Genomic DNA, 25,437 nt, shown 5'->3' with positions numbered 1-25,437 from the left:
GATTTAAAGTGATTTCATATGCTTTATAAACTATTTTTTTAAGTTAGGATTTTATAAAAATATATAAAAATTATCAATCAAGATATTTTATAATCAACATGGTGAAGTGTAACTATATTTATCACAGTCCCACTAATTGTTTTTTTCCAGTGTCATGTAATGAATTATATTTGCTTATGTTTTATCTAGAATAATATTCAATTGTATTTGCACAAACATGCAGAATTGTGTGATTAGGTTAAAATCTTTAAGCCCATTTTCATGTTTTTTTGTCAGTTTTCATTTTGATTTCAATTTTCACTGTTATTTTGTTTGAGAGGAGTATTTCTTTTTTTCAAGATTAAAAGGTTAACCTCAAGATCAAGGTTAAAAAAATACATTACAAATGTAAATTGAATTTATGTTAAATGTAGGGTACATTTACAACAGACAGAAAATCAGAATAGCTCTGCAGTCTATTTGATCATTTCTGTACTTTATGGTACTGGGCTGCAGATGCACTCTTGCAAACATTAGGTCTGACTTTTCTGCCAATGTCTGAGCTTGCAGGTTTGTCTAATTAGGCTATTTAACATTTAATTGTTTTCTTCAGCCATTAGAACAAAGAAAAGAATAAGAAAAAGCTTTTGCAACCTTAAAATCTTTTCAGAATGCTAGGGAGCCTTGATATTTTATACTATAGTGTAATATAGAAGAAAGAAAACACAACGTTTCGGCTGCGAAACCCTCTTTAGGTGTGTGATGAAGCCTTCTTCACACACCTGAAGAAGGCTTCACAGCCAAAACCTTGTGTTTTCTCTCTTCTCTTTTCAGTGTGGAATGAACCTATTACTTGTTCCTTTGCAGACTACGCATGCTGACGCAACTACCCACCTGAACTTGAATATAGAAGTCTTGTATGTAGCCAGGACATGGAGTTGAACATTCCAGCTCTTTCAAAAAGTTCCAAAAAGATCTTTAATGACCAAGAACTCGGGTTTTTCCTTTAACATCTCATTCCAAATTACAGCTCCTTTTGCTCCACAGAGTGCCTGATCACCACACAGGGCCACTGCCTTAGAAACACTGGTCTAGGTTAATGAGTGCCACCTTCTGGCCCACCAACATCATTTGCTGCAGCAAATAGGTTTTCCTCAGGGTTCTCCCATTCCATTACTTACCAATCCAGCCTTATTTACTGATAAGGTCTCATGAGATCAGGCTACAGAGTGGTAACATTTCTGTAATTGAGTTGTAATATGTTAACATATGTTTACAGAATATGTAAATATTGTATGATATGCCTTTGTTGTAAATGTCTGTAAATTTCTGTAGATTTTCTTATGTTAATTTTATTTGCTTTGGCGTGATGTCCGATGATTTTACTCTTATAAAAATAAATATTGAATTAAATTGTAATAAAAAGTCCTGCTTCAGGACTGAAAACAGCAATAGTTGTGCCTTGCTCTGCATTTCCCTCATTATGCTGCTGAATTCCTGAAGCACCACTGTCCCCTTGTGGGTGTGCTGGAGACCTACAGAACTTAGAAAATGTTATGTGGAAAATATGGAAAGTTGTAACACACTAACAAAATTAATCAAAAGTTAATTTTGAGGCTCACAATGACTGAAAAGTAAAATAAAGTGCCTTCTTGAATTTGTTTTATTAGGAAAGGTGTTTTGATGAGAATGGTGAAGCCCATTCTGTCCATTCTTACCATTCTGTGTAAACATTGTGTTGAGAAATTAAATGTGGTTAGGGTAGTATTTTGTTCCTTCAGAGTGGTATTCTCAATAATCAAGGTATGCACAGGGCAAGAGTGTATACAACTATAAAATACTTGGTAGAGGACACGCGATTGAGTTGTGATAATGAATGTTGAATTGTAACTATGAGCACAGCATACATGGTGTCTAAATGAAAATGAGTTTTGTTGATGATTGGTGTGCTGCAAAAGGCTTTGTGGGCTTTATGTTCAGCCTGTTCTTTTGAACTGGCAGTGTATGTCAAGAGATGTGGACTTGAAGTTCTCACCTGCCTCCTCTTATCCCTTTCCTGTTCAGGACCACAGCAGGGCTGTGGGGGATACCTCACCAGTCTCACTGGCATGTTTGGCTCCCCTGATATTAACTATGATGGCAAGTATGAGGCTGGACTGGACTGCCTGTGGAACATTGTAGTGCCTCCCAACAAGGTGGTCAACTTGACTTTCACTTCCTTCCACCTGGAATCGCCATCAGGAACCTCCTGCAGATATGACTACGTGAAGGTAAGGAAATGCATCATCACATTTCCTATTCCTGCTCGGCCATGCTACAACAGAGCAAGCAGAATGACAAGACTTGAGCTTGCGCTCTGCCTGCATCTCTTTCTCTCCTTCAAGTACAGTACCAGACCACATTCCACAAAACCAGGTGTTTGTACAAAGAAAAACATATATTAATATATATATATATTTATACACAGCACATTCAAGAAGATTAAATGAAATATGTCTGCATGTACTACATATTACCATAAAAATACTGAAATTTGTGGTTTCAAAAAAAAATCCAAGAAGTGTCTTTCGCTACTGGAATATTATGATCAGTGGCTTTTTCTGTTGGTGTGAAGGTAAGAAATTATATACTGTATGTCCCTGTATGCAATATAATAGTAGCAATTAATTATAACGGTATGAACTGATGATAGAAGCACCAATGACTTCAACAGCATGTATTATCCTAATGCTTACTCGCCACTGGGTCTCTTCTGTTGATCTATGTCCTCCTCTCTCCAGATCTATGATGGAGACAATGAGAACAGCCCATTGGTGGGGACCTTCTGTGGGACCATTGTGCCCGCTTCTTTCACCTCAACAAACAACTTCCTCACCATCAGATTCATCACAGATGGCTCTGTTGCTTTCAGCGGCTTCAACTCCACCTTCACAGCAGTAGACTGTAAGCGCTGACACTTCATTGTTTGTTCTCCAGCCCTGAAAGCTCTGTAGTATTTAGGTGCAAAGAAAGAGGAAATTTTACCTGCCGGGTTAGAGAGCTCAGGACTCCACACACTTAAAACAGGCAACGGCTTATTGCAGATAATTACCAAGCTCATGTTTTCAGCCTGGATAGCTTGCACTATGGAGCATTTCATTAATCATTATTCATTATAGCTAGTTTTGGAAACACTTTTTTTTGTCTGCTTTGGTTGATCTCTGTCACCACAGCTAAAAAAATGTGGTCATTGTAGTAAGACCGTTCACACTCCCTCTCGTGGCATCACTGGATACGGGAACAAGCAAACTAATGCAGCATCTCTCACCTATAACTTCATAATTGGACCCTAGGTTACCTTGAAAAGAAATGTACATGGCACTTAACAGGCAGGATCAGTGGTGCGAGAGCATGGGCAGGTTTCTTAGGACTTAAAACACTGCTTCTGAGAAGGTGCATGATACATGATAAGGTCCTTGTGTTCTGGAGGAAAGTACCACTAGCCATGTGTTAGGAGGAAATGTTTTAATATCGTTACAAATGGGGAGTTACGAAACTGGTGAAAATCGGGAATTGACTGAGTGGTTTAGTCAGTAAGTAGAATCGCACAACTTGTAAGTGATTTCTCTAAAAAATACCTGTGCGGCTGGAGAAATTAGAGACAGATAAATTCTTTGTTTTCTGGCACAACTTTGGTGAAAAGAGAAATAATCTTTGCACACTTGGTTAAACATATTTGTTAATGATGACAATACAAAAGCTACACTAAAGACAATGAAACATGGAACACACAAGTTACTATATTTACAGAATGTACAAACAAGGCGTATCAGAGGCCTAACAGCCTAATCACTCAGAAAACCCCCAGACATCTACTAAATATGACACTCATACCCAAGTTACCTAAAAACAGAATAGCAAGGTCTCTCTAGCATGTTTCAGATACTTAGCTACAGTCAGGTTTTGTTTGGGTGATCATGAAGTATAGGGGCGCCTGGCGCATGTTTCAAGTTTCAACTCTTTCAGACTCCTCTCTGTCATTTTGAGACAATCATAATAACCAGATTATAATTTCCCTTAATTGGTAGTCTAGAACTGTTAAAATCTAATAAGACTTTTTTGTTTTAAGGAATGTGTTAACAGGTACTTTCAGTTTTCTGTAATTTATACACTTGTGGTACTGATTGTTAATAACACTTGTTCAGTTTGAAGCAGTATATGATTATCCACTTCAGTTCAGATACTTATAGTGATGTAGATCGAATGTGAAAGCGCTTGTACTGTCTTCACAGCCGAAGAAGGCTACACAGCCAGTACATTGTGTTTCTTTTCTTCTTTTTTCAGCATGGAATAAACCTTCAGTTGTTCGTTTACACATGTACTATAATGCTATCATGTTATTTAGAATGTCAAATTTTTCCTTCTTTTGTTTAATATTTTTTATAAGCTTTCTAATGTTGTATGAGGCTATGCTGAAAGTGTGGAACATACAAAAACATTTGGAAGGAATCATCAATCTATTATTCCATATTTTATTCACAGAGATCCTACTAATCTGTCTTGGGAAAATTAAAGTACTCGAAAAAGAAGAAAATTGCTGGAGATTATTAGTTTATATCAAAAATAGTCTCAAGAGCCCTAGAAAGCAACATATGTTACTGGTTTCTGTTCTGTTTAGCATATACATTAGTGTTTTATTGCAATAATAAATTACAAAGAACACATTTTAAGCAGTTAAATGCATTCATTAAGTACAAAGCATGGTTGACCAGTTAACCTGTTTGTTCCCAGTGCTTTGCGGTGGACTTCTCAATGCCACTACTTCCCCCCAGACCATCACATTCCCCCAGCACCCCAACAACTACCCCGACTTCACCAACTGCCGTTGGACACTGGATTCTCCCACACAGGAGCATGTCAGGCTCTCCGTACAGCACTTCCATTTGCAGTCCACTCAGAACTGTGCCCAGAACTACCTGGAGTTCAAAGACTGGCCAGGGGTAAGGAAATAATTTTAATGCTGGTTGTTGGCCATTTCTGTCTTTCACAGGGATCTACTGCATAAAATGCAGGAGTTTTCAGGAGCTGACAAAGAAGTTTCTTGTAAAATTATAACACACTTACAATGAAGACTGTGGGCTCAGCTGTGTGCTGCATGGGATTTTTAAGTAAATTTGTATTCTGTTATTTTGATGCCACATACATTTCGTATTACTTTTATAACTGGTAAAAGCAAACTTTATGAATATTTTTCTGTCTGTTACTGTACACTGCTGTTGTGGTGTTGCTGCAATATTTACAGTAGATACAGTGGCACACATAAATTAAGGGGAGCTGCTTATTTCACTATCTTACAGGGAGACTATGGTCAGTCGCACAAGTTCTGTGGGACTGATGTTACAGTGCCTGATTTCTACTCCTATGGCCGCACTGTTCTTGTGAGCTTCAAATCTGATGAGTATATGAATGGAAATGGCTTCAGTCTGACATATCAGATTGCAAGTAAGTTTTTAGAATTCATGATAATTATATTTCTAATGGCAGCAAAGGAACAAATAATAGGTTTATACCCACCTGAACTTTCTTATGGCAGGTTACCTGTTTTATCTACTCTACTCTTACTCACAGGGCAAAAGATTTCCAGCTGGGTAAAAAAAATCTACAGCAACAAAAGGAGTCAACATATTGGTTGAGTGCAGAAAAAGGAAAAATGTGCATGAAGTTTATCTGTGAAATACATTAACATCAGAATACATCAGACATTAGAATTTAAAATTTTGCTGCAACTCAAATATCTTATTATCTTATACAGGCTTATTTTGCTGCAGACTTGCTCCTGTTCTTGTCTTCACACACAAGTACCATTTTCTTAGGAAAAAGTAAATCAATATTTAGGATTCTTATTATCAGAATCAGGTGGCACGGTGACATAATAGTTTGCAGTGCTGGGAAACTGGGTTCAATGCTGGACTCTGGTTCTCCCTGGAAGAACTGATTAGAAAATGGATGGATTATCAGAATCAGAAGTGTATAATGTACTTCAAGCAATGTAAATATGGAAATACAGACAATATTGTTAGTTTTCCAAATGTTTTCTTCTCCAAATGATCTTGTATCTGTACAGTGAAAGTATTACTTTTGAAACTTTTGAAAGAGATTGCCATTAACATCATTTGTTTTTAATTACTGTAGCTATTCTTTGCTGTAATATATAAGATATTTAAAAAAAAAAACTTTCTGTGTTGCACTCCAGGCTGCAGCAGGGAGTATGAGCAGGCCTTTGGATACCTGAAGAGCCCTGGATGGCCAGATATGTACCCTCACAATATTGAGTGTGAAATTATTCTCCATGCTCCTGAGAACAATTCCATCTCCCTGTTCTTCAACAGCTTTGACCTAGAGACACATACCTCCTGTGCCTATGATTTCCTGGAGGTGAGTCATGCCTGGCAGGACAGAGCCTCAGTTTTATGACCCGTATCTGTCAACCTTAATAAAAATGGTAGAATTTCTAGTACTGTAAAACAGGCAATTCAAAGTTAGTTATACCAAACATTTATCTTTAATTAAAGTTAATAATATCACTATATGCAGTACATCACATTACAGGAGATCTTAATGTCTACTATATAAGCAAAGCCTAACCATAGCTGGATTAGGTGTATTATAGTATGTTCTGCACACAATATTGCTCAAGCAGGAATGTTTTTAATTAGTGCAGTTGGGTAGCTGCATCAGCATGCGTAAACTGCAAAGGAACAAGTTATAGGTTTATTCCATGTTGAAAAGAGAAGAAAGAAAACACAATATTTCGCCTGTTGTATTGTGTGTTGTGTTTTCTTTCTTCTTTTATCATCATGGAAAAACCTATTACTTGTTCATTTTTAAAATTAGTTTTTACTGCATATTAATAGCAATTAAAATAATAGGAATTATTGCATAATGATAGGAATCATTTTGAAGATGTGTTTTGTAGATGCCTGCTAGATTCTGTCCTAATACTCAGGAGAAAAGCCATATATTTCCCTTCAGTGACTAAAACAGATACGTTTAATCTGGTGAAGAGACAATTCTAAATACTGAGGACACTCACAGATCTCCAGTCTTCTCCAACTTAATATAGGTTACAGTATTAACACATATACACTATTTTCACACTGTGATTAAAGGGTGGTTAAACAATCTCCTGCAAAGGGGTTGTTTTTGGAAATAGTCAGAAACTAATCTCAGCTTATCGAGTTGTAACATTTAACACATCTAACCCTGACCCAAATGATGTCTATGTGCTTTCCCAATGGAGTTCGGAATATCAATATGTATATTAAAGAACAAACATACACAAATATGTATGAGCAAAGCCAGTTAAAATTATTTTGTTTTTGTCACAATTTAAATGTAGTTTTTTTCTTAAAGTGGCATAGCCCTAGACATCAGTAACACAATGGGGCTGTAATTCACTGACTCATACTGATTATGGGTTTCAAATTATATCTTATATTGTGTGTGACTTCCTACTGCATTGTTTATACTGCCTCTTTTTCCTGTTTCATGAATCAGTAAGGAGTCAATCACTGATCCAAGTCCTTATTTTGTGATATATTGATTTAACATTGTATCCAAAGGATGGTACCTGGTATTGCACATGATTCTCTACAAGTTCTGATTCAGAAGTAGACGTTCTACCTCCTACTGTACTTGTCTATCAACTCCACTCTCAGCAGTGTACACCATTGTCAAAGTTGTCATCCATCCAAGTGTGGACCAGATCCAACCCTGCATAACTTCTAAGATCTGACAAGATCAAACAAACACAATGGCGTTGAAATCTTTATTTTTCCTCAAAATCAGAATTCAGAAAATTGGAGGGTTTAATACACCACACAAATCCCTCACAAAGCATAAGTAACAAAGTGTAGGACATGCATAGTATAGAGATGAAAAAATTAAATATTGGATATACAAATGACTTACTTAACCCCCAATCATATCATTTGTTTTTGCAGATCAAAAATGGTAGCACTTCCAATGCCCCATTGCTGGGTAGATATTGTGGCCAGACACTTCCTAGCCCTGTCTTCCCCATGAGCAATCTGCTGTACCTCCACTTTAAGAGTGATTTTTCAAATGCTCGAAATGGTTTTGAGATCACCTGGACTTCTACACCAACTGGTAAGATGGCACACTGAACAAGTGATTACAGATGTACAAAACCCTAAGAAAAATGGAACAGCTAAAACAGATTTTTTCCAAGGGGGAGAAACATATTATGTAAAGAATTTTTTCTGGACTACTTATAATCTGAAGCAGAATACAGTATAACTGCATGACAGGTCTCAGGAGTGGGCTGAGGCCAGACCAACTTTGGTGTTATAGAATCACCTTCCCTGCCTAATCTAGTCCATAATCCACTTTAATTACAGTACATAGTTTCCCCTTCTGTCAAAACAGAGTTTCTTCAGTCTAATCTGTCAACTAAAGTTACTCCATCCAAATGAGAGCGCCCACCAATTTTCCCACTGGAGCAAACTGGCTTCTTGGAAAGTGAGTTAATTGTTGGTAGCAAAACATATTAGTTGGGCGATTTAACAATGCAACTTCCCTTACATATCTCGAAATAACCTTTCCGTAACCACTAGGAAATGATTTCACAACATAACCTTATAGTTTTTAGTAAACTCTTAAGTTGACAGGCAAGAACCATAACCTCGTTATTCCCTTTAGTTGCGATTCTTTTTATTCACAACTGGTCTATCTTAAAAATTGGGATTACCCAGAGAACTTTGTCAAGAGATCCCTTCTACTGTGTTCTCTACCTATTTAATGTAAAACCTAATTGTAAACTGATCTATCAAATGTTACTCCCAGATGTGAATGCCTGCACCTAACCCATTTACAAATGCCTGTAATTTTCTCTCTTGCCCTTATATCACCTTCCTGCAAACCACTATGGACAGCTCAGAAAGACATTGTACTTTTTGAGCCTAAATTGCTGCATCTGAGTGACTATATTTCTTGCTTGGTCTGTTGGTTTTGCTTGGAGACTTACTTAATCAACACAGCTAACTTGTTTTACTTGCTCTTTTTGTTCAGGTTGTGGTGGTGTACTATATGGGGATCATGGCTCCTTTGCTAGTCCTAACTATCCAGGGACCTACAATAATGGCACAGACTGCGAGTGGACCATCACAGCACCAGTGGGACGAGTTGTTACTGTGACTTTCTTTTACATCAATATTGATGACCCAGGAGACTGTCAAAACAACTATTTGAAGCTTTATGATGGACCAAACTCAAATACACAACCTATTGGACCATATTGTGGAGTGGTAAGAAAAAAATAAAAATTTAAATTTAAAATACCATATGATTATAATGTTTTCTTTTTTAATCATTTGCTATATTGTTTATGGGAAGGTCAAACTTTCAGATTGGTGCCCGTATTTGTCACATCTTATTAAGGTTATGATGATTTCACATTAATTTCATTTAATGTCACAATTAATGTCACATTTTAATTAATGAAATCATGATTGCTAACACCTTTTAACACAGCTGGTAATCTACCTATTAAGCTTTCCTTTATTGGAAAGCCTATTGTATTGCACTGCCTATACAAATAATATGAGCTCCTCATCACCTTTGCCATTTCTTTCATTGTTATGAACAATAGAACACAGATACAGGTGAAACTGTGTACCTAAACAACATATTCAGTGAATATGCAACCTATTACACATTATAAATAAAAATATTTATTTTAATTCCATTATATTACTGTCACATAGTTTATTAAATACAATACTCATGCTGTGGACTGTAACGGGAGCCGGTCCTGACTCCTGTGAAGTGCGTAGTTTAGGACCTTGTGCAGACTGTATAATCTGGAAGTGACTGAAGTACAACACCGGGGGAAAGACGGTAGGATCAGGACGGGATGACAGACAGGGAGGTGTGAAGGCTGTGGTCCGGTGTTCAGGGGGTGTGGTGCAGGCGAACAAATCCTAAACAGTCCAGGTGAACGTAATAATGAAACTAAAATACAAAAGGGTTGGAGCGCCCTCTAAAGGAGGGATGACAATCGTGACATGCACCATCTGTCGATGAAATGACATTTCAGACACTATCTTTTTGTGATTGAATTGTATAAAGGACTGCTGTGGTTGTTGAGTTTATACTTCTGTATTTAAACATTAAGCTTCATGCCTTTGAAATTATTTTAAAACTTTTTACAGAAAGCAAACAGATCCCAACAGGAGTTTTTCAAATATATTTTGGATAGATATTTCTCAGTATCTATCAAATACAGTATCTAGCTGTGTGATGAATGACACAATTTATATGGATTATTGTAGCATTTATTAATTTGCAAAACTACAATTTATTTGTAAAATCTAAAATAATATTCTTCTAATCATTATGATGAAGACAGATTGAGTACATTTTTTTCTACCACAATTACTCTTTTGCCTGGAACCAGACACAGTGCTCTTTTCAGCACACAAGATGCCTCAATGTAACCATGCAGTGTGGTAGTAATTCCTGACCACTTTCAAAGAGAGAGTTAAGCCATAGGACAGGAATATTGAAACATACAGAACAACAGCTTAGGAATGCAATAAATTCACAAACTGCTGTAGAGTGTGCACTGACATTTTATTGAACAGATATAACAATTAAACTCATTGTGCTGGGTAACACTGGACATCAACAGTGTTGATGAACTGGTAGTATACCATGAATGGCACATGCTAGTAGAATGTGTGGCTACCTTTGGATAATAATAATAATAATAATAATAATAATAATAATAATAATGTCACAAATGGGGGTTACAAAAGTAATGAAAATCATGAAAATGAAAGCAGTTTAGTCAATAAGTGAAATAATTATTCATAACCCCCAACTTGCAAGTGATTTCTCTAGAACAGGGGTTCTTAACCATTTTGAGAGTGTAATACTTTTTTGGGATTAAAAAAATTTCGTGACCCCTCCACACACACAGAGATTAAAAAATCGTCACGTTGCATAAATTGTAAGCCTACTCACTTAATAATAATTTTATTTATATAGCACCTCAAAGAGCTTGTTACAAAAAAATAAGTTAACACTTTAAGCAAGTTAGAATAAGCAACAATAACAAATTTTAAAAAACCATGCACAAACAATACAAATAGTACTGAAAAATTAAGTAAAAGCAAGAGTAAAAAATAAGTTGTGAGCTGGCGTTTAAAAATATCCACAGAGCCAGCCTCCCTAATACTTTTAGGAATACTATTCCACAGTTTAGGTGCGTAGTAGCAAAAGGCTGCCTCTCCGGTCCTCCTTTGCTTAATTTTTAGAATAACCTTTAAAGGTCATGCACTTGTTTCACTGGCCTTGATGGAATTTACAGTACGAACAGCTTCATCAATTACTTGTTTGAGTTCGGGAGGCATTTTCTTAGCTGCAAGTGCTTGTCTATGAATCATACAATGCGTCCACAAAGCGAATGGAGCAACGGCCTGTACTTTCGTGACTAGCCCACTGTGATTGCCAGTTTTAGTTCGTGCACAGTTTGAGCAGATTCTCACACACTTGTTCAGTCAATTTCATGGTCACGTACATATGTGTCCAACAAAACGAAAAGTTGATCGCCAGTGGTGCACTCTGGAAGAGGACGGCAGAACAAAAAATCCTCATTAATTTCTCCCTCTTTCAACAACACTGTTGTAAACAAGCATTTGTGCATCTCCGGAGACATCAGTGTTTCATCAAGTTGTAAAGAAAAATACACACTAGATTTTATCTTAGTGATCACCTGCTCTTCCACATATATATCTTCCACATACACCCAATACGGTTAGACACAGTATCATTTGACACTGGTATCAATGCTAGCTGCTCTGCTACATATTAAAAAACCCTCCATTGCTAGGCTAATCACGACTACCTAGCACCAAAAAAAGTGCTACAAATATAAATGCAATCGTGGCCCACCTGATAGAAATTAATGTAGCGCCCTCACCAGGCGCACCGCAGAGCAGGCTGGGAGTTGTAGCCGGGAGATGGTCTGTGGGCTTGCAGAGTGACGACTAAGTCACCCTGCTAATTTAAATAGTCTTAACCGTGCAGGTGTATATAATAGTTAATTGTTTACCTCTGTTATTGTCCTTTGATGAGTAACCACCCTGAACCAGCGTATGTGTCCCATTTACCGCCGTAGTGTGTGTGTCAACCTTTGGTTGATTCTGTTTCTGTTGCCTTTTGTGCGACTCCCCTGGGACTATGTGGGTCGCGACCCCCAGGTTAAGAACCCCGGCTCTAGAATATACCAGAGCACTTGGTATAATTACAGGCATGTGGATTCTTTGTTCTCTGGCACAGCTTTGATGAGAGGAGTAATAATCCAGGGACACTTGGATAAACAAATATTTTTTTACAATGACAACACAAACTGCATTTCACATAACAAAACATAAAACACGTAAGTTAGACTATGTACAGAAACAAGGCATTCTAGAGGCCTAACATTCTGGTCACCCAGAAAACCACAGACTGCTGCTAAGCATTGAACTATTTATGCTTACAGAGGGCACAAAAGAGATAAGCCTTCTAACTAAATACATAACTAAATCCAATCTGCAGTTAAATCTCTCTCTCTGGACCCTGGATGCCAGAATATAAATGGGACCCTATATTCCTATCCATAAAAAATGCACCCTAAGCAGGAAAGACGTTTCCAACCGAGGTATCTTTTACCCGGGAAACCCAAGTTTCCTAAAAACAGAGCATAGCATGCTCTCTCTAGTAAAGTTCAAATACTGAGCTCCAGTCAGGTTTGGTTTGGATGATCATATAGTGGGGGCTCTTGCCTGGTGCAAGCTTCAAGTCCCCTCTCCTCAGGACTCTTGTCTCTCCTCTCCTACTTCACAGCTTATTCTTTCTTCCCTCTCTTCTTCTTTGTACTTTCCCCTCTCTATACTTTTAATGTGATATTATACTGTGATACATCTAAATCTGTAATAATAATAATAATAATAATAATAATAATAATAATAATAATAATAATTCCTTACACTTATTGCTCTTCTGGACACTCCACTCAAAGTGCAGATAAAGTGGACTCCCCTCCACCACCACCAGTGTGCAGAATCCACCTTAGTGACGCAATGGCAGCTATAGTGTAACAGTACACTCACCACACACCAGCTATCAGTGGGGAGGAGAACAGAGTGATAAAGCCAATTCTAAGATGGGAATTATAAGGAGGCCATGATTGGTATAGGCCAATGAGAAATATCAGAAACAAAAGCAATTGAATTACTGTAGTAAATTGTTTTGGAATGATTTACCAAAACATGTAAACTTATTTTTATATAATTGTACATGGATAGATTGATACATTTGTTTTGATAGTTTGCTTCAATTATGTTAGCTTAACGGTAACAGTGCAATTCTACTCAAGGAAAAAAGCAGAAACATTTGTCTGCAGGAATATTAATTATGTTGTATCACAATGGTGTTTCACACAAATTATCCCAAGTTTCAAAAATGGAATAGATGTACTGCTGACAGACTGGCCTGCGTATATACTAAAAGACGTACATTGGTGCAATAACAGCAGTGTGAGTCACAACTATGAATACATTATTACTGTACATGTGAGCAGATAATTAATGCAGCTTTTGTGTTTTGTCCCACAGGAAACAAGCATTGCTCCATTCACATCTTCCTCTCACCAAGTATTCATCCAGTTCCACTCTCAATATGTAACACAGCCCTCTGGGTTCAGACTGACCTGGAGAAGCTGAAGAAAGAAGTGACAAATATAAGTCAGTTGTAATGTCAACCATCTTAAATTGCTTACTCCAAAAGAATCCTTCAATGACTTTCAATGAAATCCATGTATCAGTTGTTAAATATATGTGAATTTACTAAAACATTTTTTAAATATTTCAAATTATTGTATTGACAGTTCTGTTTATAAATAAAGGCTGCTTCCTTTTATGTGATTTTAATGTAATGTAAAAATGAATTATTTAAATAAAGGCTTTGGACAAATATTTCTGAGCACATTGCACACTTTCCAGGTACTGTCCATGGCCAATCTTTAAAACTAAATCATAATAACATTCCGGGGGGTATTGCATCAACTAGATTACATTTTAACCCACTTAGAACTATGAAAATTATGTTTAGTGTCACCAGATAAAGAAATCAATGTGAAAAGACCAATTGCACCAATTTCTTGTGTTTTATTTCATTTCTGTTCCTAAATCTATTTTGTTAATCCAAACATTCAACATAAAAAATATATCTACTTAACATGGAAAAAAACATGCCCACAGTATTTAAGTGCATTTAGATTTTGTGCTCTGTAATTCAGGTTTTGTCTGTTGGTATCCCTCCTTTTAAATATATAAAGTCTCTATCAGAATGGCTAATTTTGTTTGTTACCAGGGCATTCAAACACGGTCAGCATATTCATTTTACAAACTAGTATTCTTCTTGCACACACATCAGCTAAATTCCTGACAGCAGCACAGTCAGAACCTGTCTGTGAGATAGCTATCAAATCCAGAAACTTAAAAGACATCCTCTAATAGCTCCCTGACAAGAAATCGGACAGCATCTATCAAGATCTTGACAAGATTTCTGCACAACAGAAAGCGACTGAAGTAAGATGCTAACGAACTGCAACATTGCAAATGTGTCTTATTTCTCTGCAAAATACCTCAAACACATTCTTTGTCATAAATGCCTGAGGGTGGTCTGAAAGTTTTATATATATATAAATCCTAATCAGCAATATTGGTATCTACCAAGAACTACAGTATGCTGTTAGTGTCACGGAAGCCGGAGGCTAGCCTTGGAGAGAGACCAGCAAGACAAGAAGACCCTATGCGAAGCGGCAGGAACGGAGCAAACACGGGGGTTAGTTCCGGGCTCAAAGTATCAGGTGGAGTTGGAACGAGACATAAGCCCTCAGGTAGCAGACGTGGGGCGACCTGTTGAGGCGAGCCTCTCGACATCCGATCCCAATGCCAAGCAAGGAGGAAAGGGAGACCCGGAAATATATAGCCCTAGACATTAAGACACACCAGAAGAACAATTAAAGCACAGGGAAACTAGGAACAGGACAGAGCAGGAGCGCTCTCTAAATGTAGAGGGTGTGACAGGGCAGCTCCTGACACCCAAAAAATAAATGAGCTGCACAGCACTGGGGAGAGGAAAAACCTCATTTAACTGAAAGGAAACCTCCAGGAGTCCACGGCTGAGAGCTACCCCCTCCTCCGGGGTAAACCTTTGTTGAGTAGAGGAAGTGGGGGCCAGGTGGGGCTCTGGAGGAGTGAGACAAAAAAACAGACAAAACACATAAAAAAGCATGCACAACAAAAATAAACTCTGATGGAACAGGAGAACAGACACATAAAAAAATGACTCACAACAGATAGGAAGAGCAAGGGGCATGAAAGCCTGGAACCAGGATAACTTTTTTTTCCAAAAACCAGGAAACAAAAATTAAAAAAAGGGTCGCGGAGTCAGGTAGCGGATGTGGGGTGACTTGTTGAGGCGAGCCTCTCGCCAACTGATCCCAATGCCAAGCAAGGAGGAAAGGGAGACCCGGAAATATACTGTATAGCCCCAGACAACAAGACACACCAGAAGAACAAGCACAGAGAAAGTAGGAACAGGACAGAGAAGCAGCGCCCTCTAGTTGTAGAGGGTGTGACAGTTAGAACTACATATGATGGGATTATAGATTGATATTTTGTCTTTTGCAGTTAGACTATGATAAATGTTGCATATTAGGAGAAAAATAAATTGTAATGTTGTCAAGTTGTCAAAGGTCTAAGAACCCTTAAGCAATACAAAGCATTTTAAAAATGTTCTCACATCAATGTTCTGTTGAAAGCAGGACAGTTGCGATGTGGATTTTTTCCAGGAACTGTTCTAGTTTCCTTACAAAAGCCTGAGTATAAACAAAGAAAACAGCTAAGCAAGATTTAATTACAGCTGTTTCAGTATGCTCTGTGTGTGGACTATTAATCGCTGAAAAACCAATGTTCCCATAAAGCTTTTGAAAAAGTGTTTATACATCAAATGTTTTTATAGATACCTTCAGTATGCCTAGTTTTGAATTATTGAATCATATTGCTTTATGCATCTGATGTCTCTCTGGAATTCTCTTTACTTGTGTTTTGTATCCTGAACTTTTGCATCTGAAATGTGGAACAACAGGATCACAGCTGACCTGCATTTTCAAAAGTGATATATGACCTTACCATTTAGTTAACCATAAAAATTAAGTATATACATTTTTGTTTAAGAACCAACATCACTAAATAAGCACTAACAGCTTTAGATCCTAGCTGCCATAAATCATCCTGTCATCACAAGAGGATTGTCCCCAGTGACCAGTGTTCCATCATGAAAACATAATCCACTGGGAAACAATTCTTGTTGTTTCTTCTGTATTCACTGTTGAATTTGAATTTAAACATCACATTGTTTATGAGGAAATTCAATGTTTTTTTTTAATAGTAATATGTTCTCGGATGACTGAAGAACATATCTGTTTGTAAAGTACAAAGTACAAGCACTTTGCTGTTTATATATGCTCTTTTGTGCATTTTTTCAAACTGAGTGCTTTACAAAAAAAGATTCAGCAGTGCAATATTTTCATGAACAATACACCATACTGTAGCTTCATTACTAGTAAAGTGGCTTTGTACCAAAATTCTATTTTTAATTGATTATTAAAGTGTACAAGTATATACATAGTGTCGATCTACTAATGTTTCTGATTTAAAAAAAAGTTTACAGTTTAACATCAGGAACGATTTCTTATTATTGGTTGTCTTTCAAAAACTGAAGTTCAGTACCCTGTGTGGAATTTGTTCCTGCCAAATATAATCGGTCTAAATATAGAACAAACTATCGGGCCCTTCCAGTTAACTAAAACCTTAAAAAAATATAAAAGTTCAGGCTGGCTCTGCATCCATAGGTACTGTTGGCTCGAGAAAAGTATCGAATTATTCCTGGAGGGTTTTCGGGGTGCTCTTATACAGCCGGGCACCGAGGTGAGAGAAGAGGAGAATGTGCTTCCCATGGAAGGTAAGGTCGAGAGCTGTGCTGACAGAGACCAGCACTGTTGGAAAAACAACAGTGTGACGAGAGCCCCCAGAAACAAAAAGAGAAACACCTGGTAGTGTCCTCATGCTTTTGGGGTTCTGCTGCCTTTCCAGCAGTTTGTTTTTAACGACCTGTGAAGGCATTTATTGAAGTTTTAGTAAACACGTGCTTTATATTTGCTTTAAGATTTTTCAAATATTCTGTATTAACGTTGTGTGCACAACTATATGGATAAAAAAAGATTACATTTAAAGTAGGGTGTAAAAAGTCTGGTTACATTTCGAATTGTGAACTCCCGTGACAGAGTGCCCTCTCTCTCTCTGATGGACTGGCTATGATGGACTACACGACTTTAAAAGTAGTCTTAACTGTCATTTAACATACAAATATCTATGAAACAGCCAATTGTAATAATTTTCTTAAACCCGCTGTACTATAAAGGCATGCAGCACTATGTACGTCGCCAATGAAAAGAAACGTCTCCTTTAAATAAAATAATTTGTAAGAAAGGAAGAAAATGCTTCGCGGTTGTCTCTTGATCTCGCATGGAATTATACGCTGGGCGGCCGTGATAACTTGGTAGGCAAAAAAGAGGTTTCTAAACCTGTGCGTTTTACAGAGTACTGGAAATGAATACGATGTTTAAAAATGATAAATTTATAATACCTCCTTGGTTTTATGTTAGAATGTAATCGTTTATTGAATAATGTTTAATATTACAATTAAGAAGTTTATATTGTAAGTTTATAAGTTGTAAGTTTATAAGTGTAGCTACATGGAGAAAATTAACGTTTATTATGCAATATGATTAAAATACGAAAATACCCTTTTACTATATTCAATAGTAAGATTTTACTATACATAGGTTTACTGTCCGTAATAGAAAAATGAACTGTAGGTTCCACTAAGGTTAAGGAATGTTTAACTGGTTTGAAACGTTTACTACAAACAGTTGTTTTAATGAAGTACTTCACTCGATACTATAAAAGTGCAAAAACAGTACTGCAATAATTTTAAAGCACATCCCACTTAAGCCTACATTACGCAGTTTCACTGCGGAACCTATTGCTGTTACAACTTCCTCTTATGGAAGCAGTCTATAAAGACGCTGAAAAAAAAACATTTTCTGATTGGGTGCAGTTCCTCATTTCGACTGTATTTACTATGGGATACAGACAAAATTAATCTGATTGGATCATATGAGAGAAAATATTCATATCCCTTGGCATTCCAGACTCTCTGCCCGGCTGAGGAAGTGTCCTTTTAGGGAATGTGGACAATTTCACAACGCATAGACTGACTTCCGTTTGGGTTGGGTGTGCGTCTGTTAGGGTTCTGTTCTGTGTTTGGTAAACGTACATTTTTAGCTCAGACATATATATATATTTGAGAACGTAATATAATTCCGATTTTATTTACTTCTTTTATTTGGATACAACCGAGAAACAAGGTTAGTGTTATTACTTTTATTTAACTTGTGTTCACATTGTTTAAACACAGCACCTCTGCACTATAATGCATCCGGTCTGCAAGCAGTGCATTAAGAGTTGTTCATCCACTTCATATACCTGTATTTTCGTTTAACAGTGCTTTAATTTACGTGCAGAAGATGTCGAAGTCTTTAAAGAAAATTGTGGAAGAAAGTCGGGAAAAGAATTTGCCCGAAGTAGATATGTGTGATAGAGGAGTCTCCAATATGCTGGACATCCCTGGTCTCTGTAAGTATCATAAAGCAAAGAATAACATCTTTCTCCAATGTTCTTGTATGTTTTAGAAATATGTGACTGACCCATTTGCAAGAAATTTCAGTTTATTTAATTTAAGTTTAATTAATCAAAATAAGTTTTAAAAAGTTCATAGCAGTGTACCATTGTGCTATAATAATAGGGCGGAGTGGTGGCACTGTGGCTAAGGATCTGCGCCTGTGGCTGGAAGGTTGCAGGTTCAAATCCCGTGGCTGGCAGAGGAATCCTACTCCGTTGGGCCCCTGAGCAAGGCCCTTAACCCCAGCTGCTCCAGGGGTCCTGTATAAATGCCTGACCCTGCATTCTGAACCCAAGCTTCTCTCTCTCTGTGTGCCTATGTGTCTCATGGAGAGCAAGCTGGGGTATAAAAAAAGACAAATTGTATATTGCTAATAAAGTGATCTTACTTACTCTTATTTAATGATGCTACTCTGCAAATGAACCTTTGCATCTTGTTTTACTAACAGTGTAATATAGTGTTCAAATATGACATTATACTGTATTTATACCACCTGACACTGTTTTTCTCTTTTTGTAAGGTGATATTCTGTAGCTACAGGAGGTGTAGCTACAGAATATGATACTTAAAATATTTCCAATGTTCTAGTTGGCTGTTTGATCACAGATTATATATAAAAAGATCAAATCACTGTCTACTTGGTAATGTTTCTTGAAATATAGTAGATTATGATGGAATCTTTGCCTTTTTGTGTTGCAGTCACCTTATCTAACATCACTCAGCTGGTCCTCAGTCACAATAAACTTACAAGTAAGTTTTTTATTTCTTAATTAAAAAAATTGTTTTGTTTTATGTGCCATTTAATTATTGGTTGTTTTATTCCGGAACATATCAGACATGGTTCTTAGAGGTGTAGTTTAATGATTACAAAATATCCCATAATGACACAACTCAGCTGTAGGTCTCATCAGATGATTTGAAAATAAGCCTCATTGCAGGCATTTACAAACAGGTAGGTTTATAATAAAATAAATTTGTTCTGGTTACAACTGAGTACAGATTATGTGAAGAATGATAATAATAATAATAATAATTGCTTACACTTATATAGCGCTTTTCTGGACACTCCACTCAAAGCGCTTTACAGGTAATGGGGACTCCCCTCCACCACCACCAATGTGCAGCATCCACCTGGATGATGCGACGGCAGCCATAGTGCGCCAGAACGCTCACCACACATCAGCTATCAGTGGGGAGGAGAGCAGAGTAATGTAGCCAATTCATAGAGGGGGATTATTAGGAGGCCATGATTGGTAAGGGCCAATTGGAAATTTGGCCAGGACACCGGGGTTACACCCCTACTCTTTTCGAGAAGCGCCCTGGGATTTTTAATGACCACAGAGAGTCAGGACCTCGGTTTTACGTCTCATCCGAAGGACGGCGCCTGTTTACAGTATAGTGTCCCCATCACTATACTGGGGCATTAGGACCCACATGGACCGCAGGGTGAGCGCCCCCCGCTGGCCCCACTAACACCTCTTCCAGCAGCAACCTTAGTTTTTCCCAGGAGGTCTCCCATCCAGGTACTGACCAGGCTCACACCTGCTTAGCTTCAGTGGGTTGCCAGTTGTGAGTTGCAGGGTGATATGGCTGCTGGATAATAGTAATAATAAGCAATGCATTTTTTAAGGTGTGGACATTAATATACTATGTAAATTGATTATCAATGGAAAAATTATAATTATCATATGTAGCATTTTAACAACATCCTTGATTTTAGTTTTTTCTATACATCTTAATATTCCTTGTCTTTGTTGCTTTCCCACATTGTCTAGAGGGCATAAATGTCTCAACATAAACAACTAGATCTTTTGCTTTGTCAAACGCAGCCGTTTCTGTGTTGTATTTGCAGTTTAATTTTTCTGTCTGAATATAACTCTCTGCACTTGGGCATTAAATATCGAATGTCATATGTTTGCCCAATCTTAAATTCTATTTTCTTATAAATTTCCTTTCAGCTTCTGTGATGTTTGCTAATCATCCTTATTTTGTATCATCTGCTAATTTGACTGTATTAGTCAGCATATACAGTACCTTGCAGAAGTATTCAGACCCTTAAACAATTCTCTCATTTTACTGAATTACAAATCCTAATTTGAAATTTAGCACTGAAACTCAAAATTATTTTTTTAATGTGACATTGTTTTACCTTAGAAAATATTATTAAGAAAAATAAAAAAACGGAAATATGCTGTTTGCATAAATATTCAATCCCTGTGTTGTGGAAACTCTAAGTTTAGACAAGTGAAAAACAACTGCCCTAACGAGGACAAAATTGCTCTACTATTGGCCTCTATCTGTAAATCATTAAAATAACTGCCACAGTTTGTGGATAAAAATCCCACAGTTAAGGGATCATTATTCATGTTTTGAGTCCGAAGGACAGCTGTGAAAATGAAGACTCATGAACATTCCAAAGAAGTTGGAGATAAAGTAAAACAAATGCATAAATTAGGAAAAGGGTACAGAACAGTATCCAAGTGTTTGGATGTCCCAGTGGGCACCGTTGGTTCAGTTATCAGGAAGTGGAAGCTACATCAAACCACCCAGACACTGCCTAGAAAAGGTTGTCCCTCAAAACTCTCTGCACGAGCAAGAAGGAGACTTGTGAGAGAAGCCACTGAGTGGCAATGATCATTTTGAAGGAGCTACAGAGTTCAGTAGCTGAGAGCGGAGTAACGGTGCACCAGTCAACCACATTAAGAGCTCTGCATAACACTGGCTTTTATGGGAGGGTGGCACAAAAGCCATTACTCCAAAAAAAACATTTGAAAGCGCATCTGGTGCTTGCCAAAAAGTGACCCGGTTGTGATGTGGGAAAATATTTTGTGGTCAGATGAGACCAAGCTTTTTGGCCAAAAGTGATATCTGTGGCGCAAATCTAACACTGCCCACACCTAAAAAAAAACATACTTACAGTGAAGTATGGTGGTGGTAGCATCATGCTGTGGGGCTACTTTTCATCAGCATGGACTTGGCATCTTGTTAAAATAGAAGGAAGAATGGATGCTGCAAAATACAGGGAAATACTGCAAGAGAACCTGTTTCAGTCTGCTGAAAAATTGACGCTTGGGAGAAAGTTAATCTTTCAGCAGGACAATGATCCCAAACACAAGGCCAAAGTAACATTGGAGTAGCTTAAGAACAAAAAGGTGAATGTCCTACAATGTCTTAGTCAAAGCCCTGATCTCAATCCAATTGAGAATCTGTGGCACTATTTGAAAACTGTGGTGCACAAGTGTCATCTGACTAACCTGAACAACCTGGAGCAAATCTGCCTGGAAGAATAAGCTAGAATCACCCCTGAACAGTGTGCAAAGCAGGTACATACTTACCCCAAAAGACTGTTATTGCTGCAAAAGGTGGCTCTACAAAATATTAAAATGTGGTGTTTGAATACTTATGCAAACAGCATATTTCAGTTTATTTTTCATAAAAATATTTTCTAACATAAAACAGTCACATTAAAATAATTTTGAGTTTCAGTGCTTAGAAATAAAAATATCACAGAGAACTAAATTTAAATGTAGGATTTGTAATTCAGTAAAATTAGAGAATTGGTTAAGGGTTGGAATTCTTTTGCAAGGCACTGTATATAAGAATCTAAATTATTAATTTAAATCTGGAAGACCAGTGGTTCTAATACAAAAGCCTGTGGAGCTCTACTGATTAATCCTAAATAGAGCATCTGTCTCTCATCTAGACTGTTTTCTATTAACCATTTCTTAATCCAAGTACCTGCATTTACTGTACTTGAATGCTATCAGCATTTTAAGAATTCCTCGTAGAAGATTAACCGATTTTGTGATGGGGCAGTATTATGTTAGCAATAGGTCAATAGGGCTAGTGTAGTGATATGAGGATAAATTATTAGTAATCAATGTTCAGAAAATGAATTCTTCATTTGAGTAAAACCTGATATATTGGAACATATATTTATACACATGTGTAGAAAGGCTTTCTATGTATTTGTGATAATAAAGCAAAAACATTAAAAAGTGAGTATATGGTTTTCAAGTATGGTTAGTCTGAAAAGATGTGATGTTTTGACTAAGGATTAATACTCGAAACCTTTTCTGATCTGTTTCAGGAGTGGTATGAGCAACATTTTGTTTACTCATTGGAGAGGATTCTTAAACCTCGATTATATCAGTCTCATAATTTTCTCTGCATCTGGTGCACTGGTGCACCAATGTGATAGGCATTGATGTAATCACTGACCCTTTCACCAACTTATACTTCATCCTAAAGAGACCTTTGAGCCAAATTGGTAGTTCTACTAGCATTAAAGTGATTTCTAGTAGTACTAGACAGCAAAAGTGTAGCGGTCTTGGTGAAGTAAACCAAGAAATAAACCAATAAAAAATACTGTTGCAAGTTCATAGTATAGATAATAGCAATAATATTATACCTGTATATAGGACAAAAACACTTAAGGTAATCAAATGACAAAGCTGAATATCCGATACCTATCCTTAATTTATTTTAATTTGTGCTTCATGTAAAATAATTAATGCAGTATTAAAGACATAATGCTATAAATACCTATTTACACTTTTGCTTGTGCACTGTACATCGCACATTAATGAGCAGTACATTAATATACATAATGCATTAGAGCATCAAACATTTTGGACCAAGTACCACCCCTGATCAAACCAAAATATCCACGTACCATCTGCAAGTCATCTTCTCATACGAACCACAGAAAATCTCAATGACCACCATGAGTGCGCACACTCACATACACATATAATACAAATAGCACTGAGCACTTACCAATTCAGTGAGAGGGGTGAGCCTTGGAATATCAGGGAGGAGGGTACTGAGCTTCAAATACAGATCTGGCTCAGCATCCATTTTGTTGCGGTACTTTGTCTTGATTGTAGTGAGAGCAGAGAAGCCTTTCTTACAAAAAGGTAAGAAGTAGCAAAACGCATCAGAAATCGCACAGCCTTTAATGAGAGGTATTCACTCTGTCTTTGGATCCAGAAATCCAACAGTGACTGTCGTTTCAATTCTGGTGTGGCCTCAACTGGAAAATACTCTGAGAACTGAGAACTGTTCTTCCAATGGCAAAAGGTGCACTGCAATCACATCACAAACAGCAGCATCAAGTCCCGCACCATATGTGTGCAGATAGTTCTCCAAAGTTGGGAAAGCAAAGACATAGCTTGCGTTGATTTTATTAATAAAAAGCTGCAGCTTTTTCTTCATAATCTTGTCAGACACATCAAAAATTGTTAAAGACTGCAGTCCCACATTCGGCTCATTTCAACTTGAGAATATATTAGCCAGGTAGGCTAATTTTACCAGCCACACTACAAAGCACACTGAACAGATGTGAATTCATTGGTTGAGCCTTGATACAATTCACAACTTTGACAGTAGTCTAACACGGATTTTAAATCCTCAGGCATTTTCTTGACTGCCAAGGCCTCGTGGTGGATGCTGCCATGCGTCCACTTCATATCTGGAGCAACCTCTCTAATTCGTGCAACTACACCGCTGTTTCTGCATGTCATCCATCGCTCTCGCATCGTCTGTACATACTCTGACGCATTTTTTCCAGTCGATGCCATTTTCGTCGATAAATGTATTCAGAAGTTGGAATATGTGCTCTCCTGTCGTTCCTGTTGGTAGCGGCTTACAGAACAGAAAGTCCTCATGGCACATGACCTCAACTCGTATCTAATGTAAACAAGCAAATTGACCAAATCAACGACATCTACAGACTCATCTAATTGCAGTGAAAAGCATCTGCTCATCTTAACACGCTCTATCAGCGTACTTTTGACGTCATCTGCCATATTAATAATTCTACGAGTGACTGTGTCATTCGAAAGGGGCAGCAGGTCAAGGTGTTTAGCAGCTTTTTCTCCACACATAATACGTGTCAGCTCTTTTGCCAACGGTGAACAAACTTCTTCACCAATAGTGGGGCTTACATGCTTTAGCAATCCGCAAGCTTGCATTTTTTCCCGTTTTCCCTTAAAAGACAGTTGGGAGTCCGTCTCAGAAGTTAAAAGAAGTTTTTATTTCATGGGCATGGGAGCGAAAACACAAAGACGCTCTGTATAGCCAGCACTATGGCTGCCGTCGCATCATCCAGGTGGATGCTGCACATTGGTGGTGGTGGAGGGGAGTCCCCATTACCTGTAAGGCACTTTGAGTGCAGTGTCCAGAAAAGCGCTATATAAGTGTAAGCAATTATTATTATTATTATTATTATTATTATTATTATTATTATTATAATTGTTATTATTATATTTTTTTCGGTTCTCTGTATTAACCTAGAACAGTCCTTAAATCTTTTTCTGTTATCTATCACACTTTCCTGTGTTTACAAGGTTGTGTGTGATTTTGGAACACCTCCAAATATTCTCCTACCTCCCTATTTGCTGAAAATAACTTTAAAAAAATACAATTGGTCACTTTCGTAGCACACATTCCTATACAATGTTATAGAATTACATAGTTGCTCTTATGTCCACTGAAGTATTAGCATGCACTGTATCGTCATTGCTAAGACTAAATACGTAGGCTGCGTATTTGACACATACACTAATTTTCTTAAAATAGAAAATATGAAAACCAGTC

At 37.3% G+C, this 25,437-nt stretch overlaps 2 protein-coding genes across 5 annotated transcripts in view; both read left to right on the top strand.

The window, feature by feature from the left end:
- cubn (cubilin (intrinsic factor-cobalamin receptor)) overlaps positions 1-14,000 on the top strand; it is a 128,812-nt gene extending 114,812 nt beyond the window's left edge. The window contains exons 60-67 of the mRNA XM_088643354.1: positions 2,044-2,249; positions 2,760-2,922; positions 4,750-4,958; positions 5,316-5,460; positions 6,212-6,393; positions 7,962-8,127; positions 9,049-9,284; positions 13,641-14,000. Coding sequence (XP_088499480.1) covers positions 2,044-2,249; positions 2,760-2,922; positions 4,750-4,958; positions 5,316-5,460; positions 6,212-6,393; positions 7,962-8,127; positions 9,049-9,284; positions 13,641-13,748 — 1,415 coding nt within the window. The 3' untranslated portion in view covers positions 13,749-14,000. The remainder of the gene's footprint in view (positions 1-2,043; positions 2,250-2,759; positions 2,923-4,749; positions 4,959-5,315; positions 5,461-6,211; positions 6,394-7,961; positions 8,128-9,048; positions 9,285-13,640) is intronic.
- A 2,915-nt stretch (positions 14,001-16,915) lies between these two features.
- rsu1 (Ras suppressor protein 1) overlaps positions 16,916-25,437 on the top strand; it is an 80,960-nt gene continuing 72,438 nt past the window's right edge. The window contains exons 1-3 of one of the 4 annotated variants that reach the window (XM_088643350.1): positions 16,916-17,055; positions 18,680-18,791; positions 19,537-19,587. In XM_088643350.1, the coding sequence (XP_088499476.1) occupies positions 17,038-17,055; positions 18,680-18,791; positions 19,537-19,587 (181 nt within the window). In that variant the 5' untranslated portion in view covers positions 16,916-17,037. Of the gene's footprint in view, positions 17,056-17,630; positions 17,653-18,169; positions 18,524-18,679; positions 18,792-19,536; positions 19,588-25,437 lie in introns of those variants that run through there. The other 3 variants (XM_088643353.1, XM_088643352.1, XM_088643351.1) reach the window with 3 other exon arrangements.

This window comes from Lepisosteus platostomus, chromosome 8 (genome assembly GCF_059453375.1).
Source record: "Lepisosteus platostomus isolate fLepPlt1 chromosome 8, fLepPlt1.hap1, whole genome shotgun sequence".
NCBI classification, from domain to species: Eukaryota; Metazoa; Chordata; class Actinopteri; order Semionotiformes; family Lepisosteidae; genus Lepisosteus; species Lepisosteus platostomus.
The sequence above is the reverse complement of the archived record's forward strand: the minus strand, read 5'-3'. Positions and strand labels throughout refer to the sequence as shown.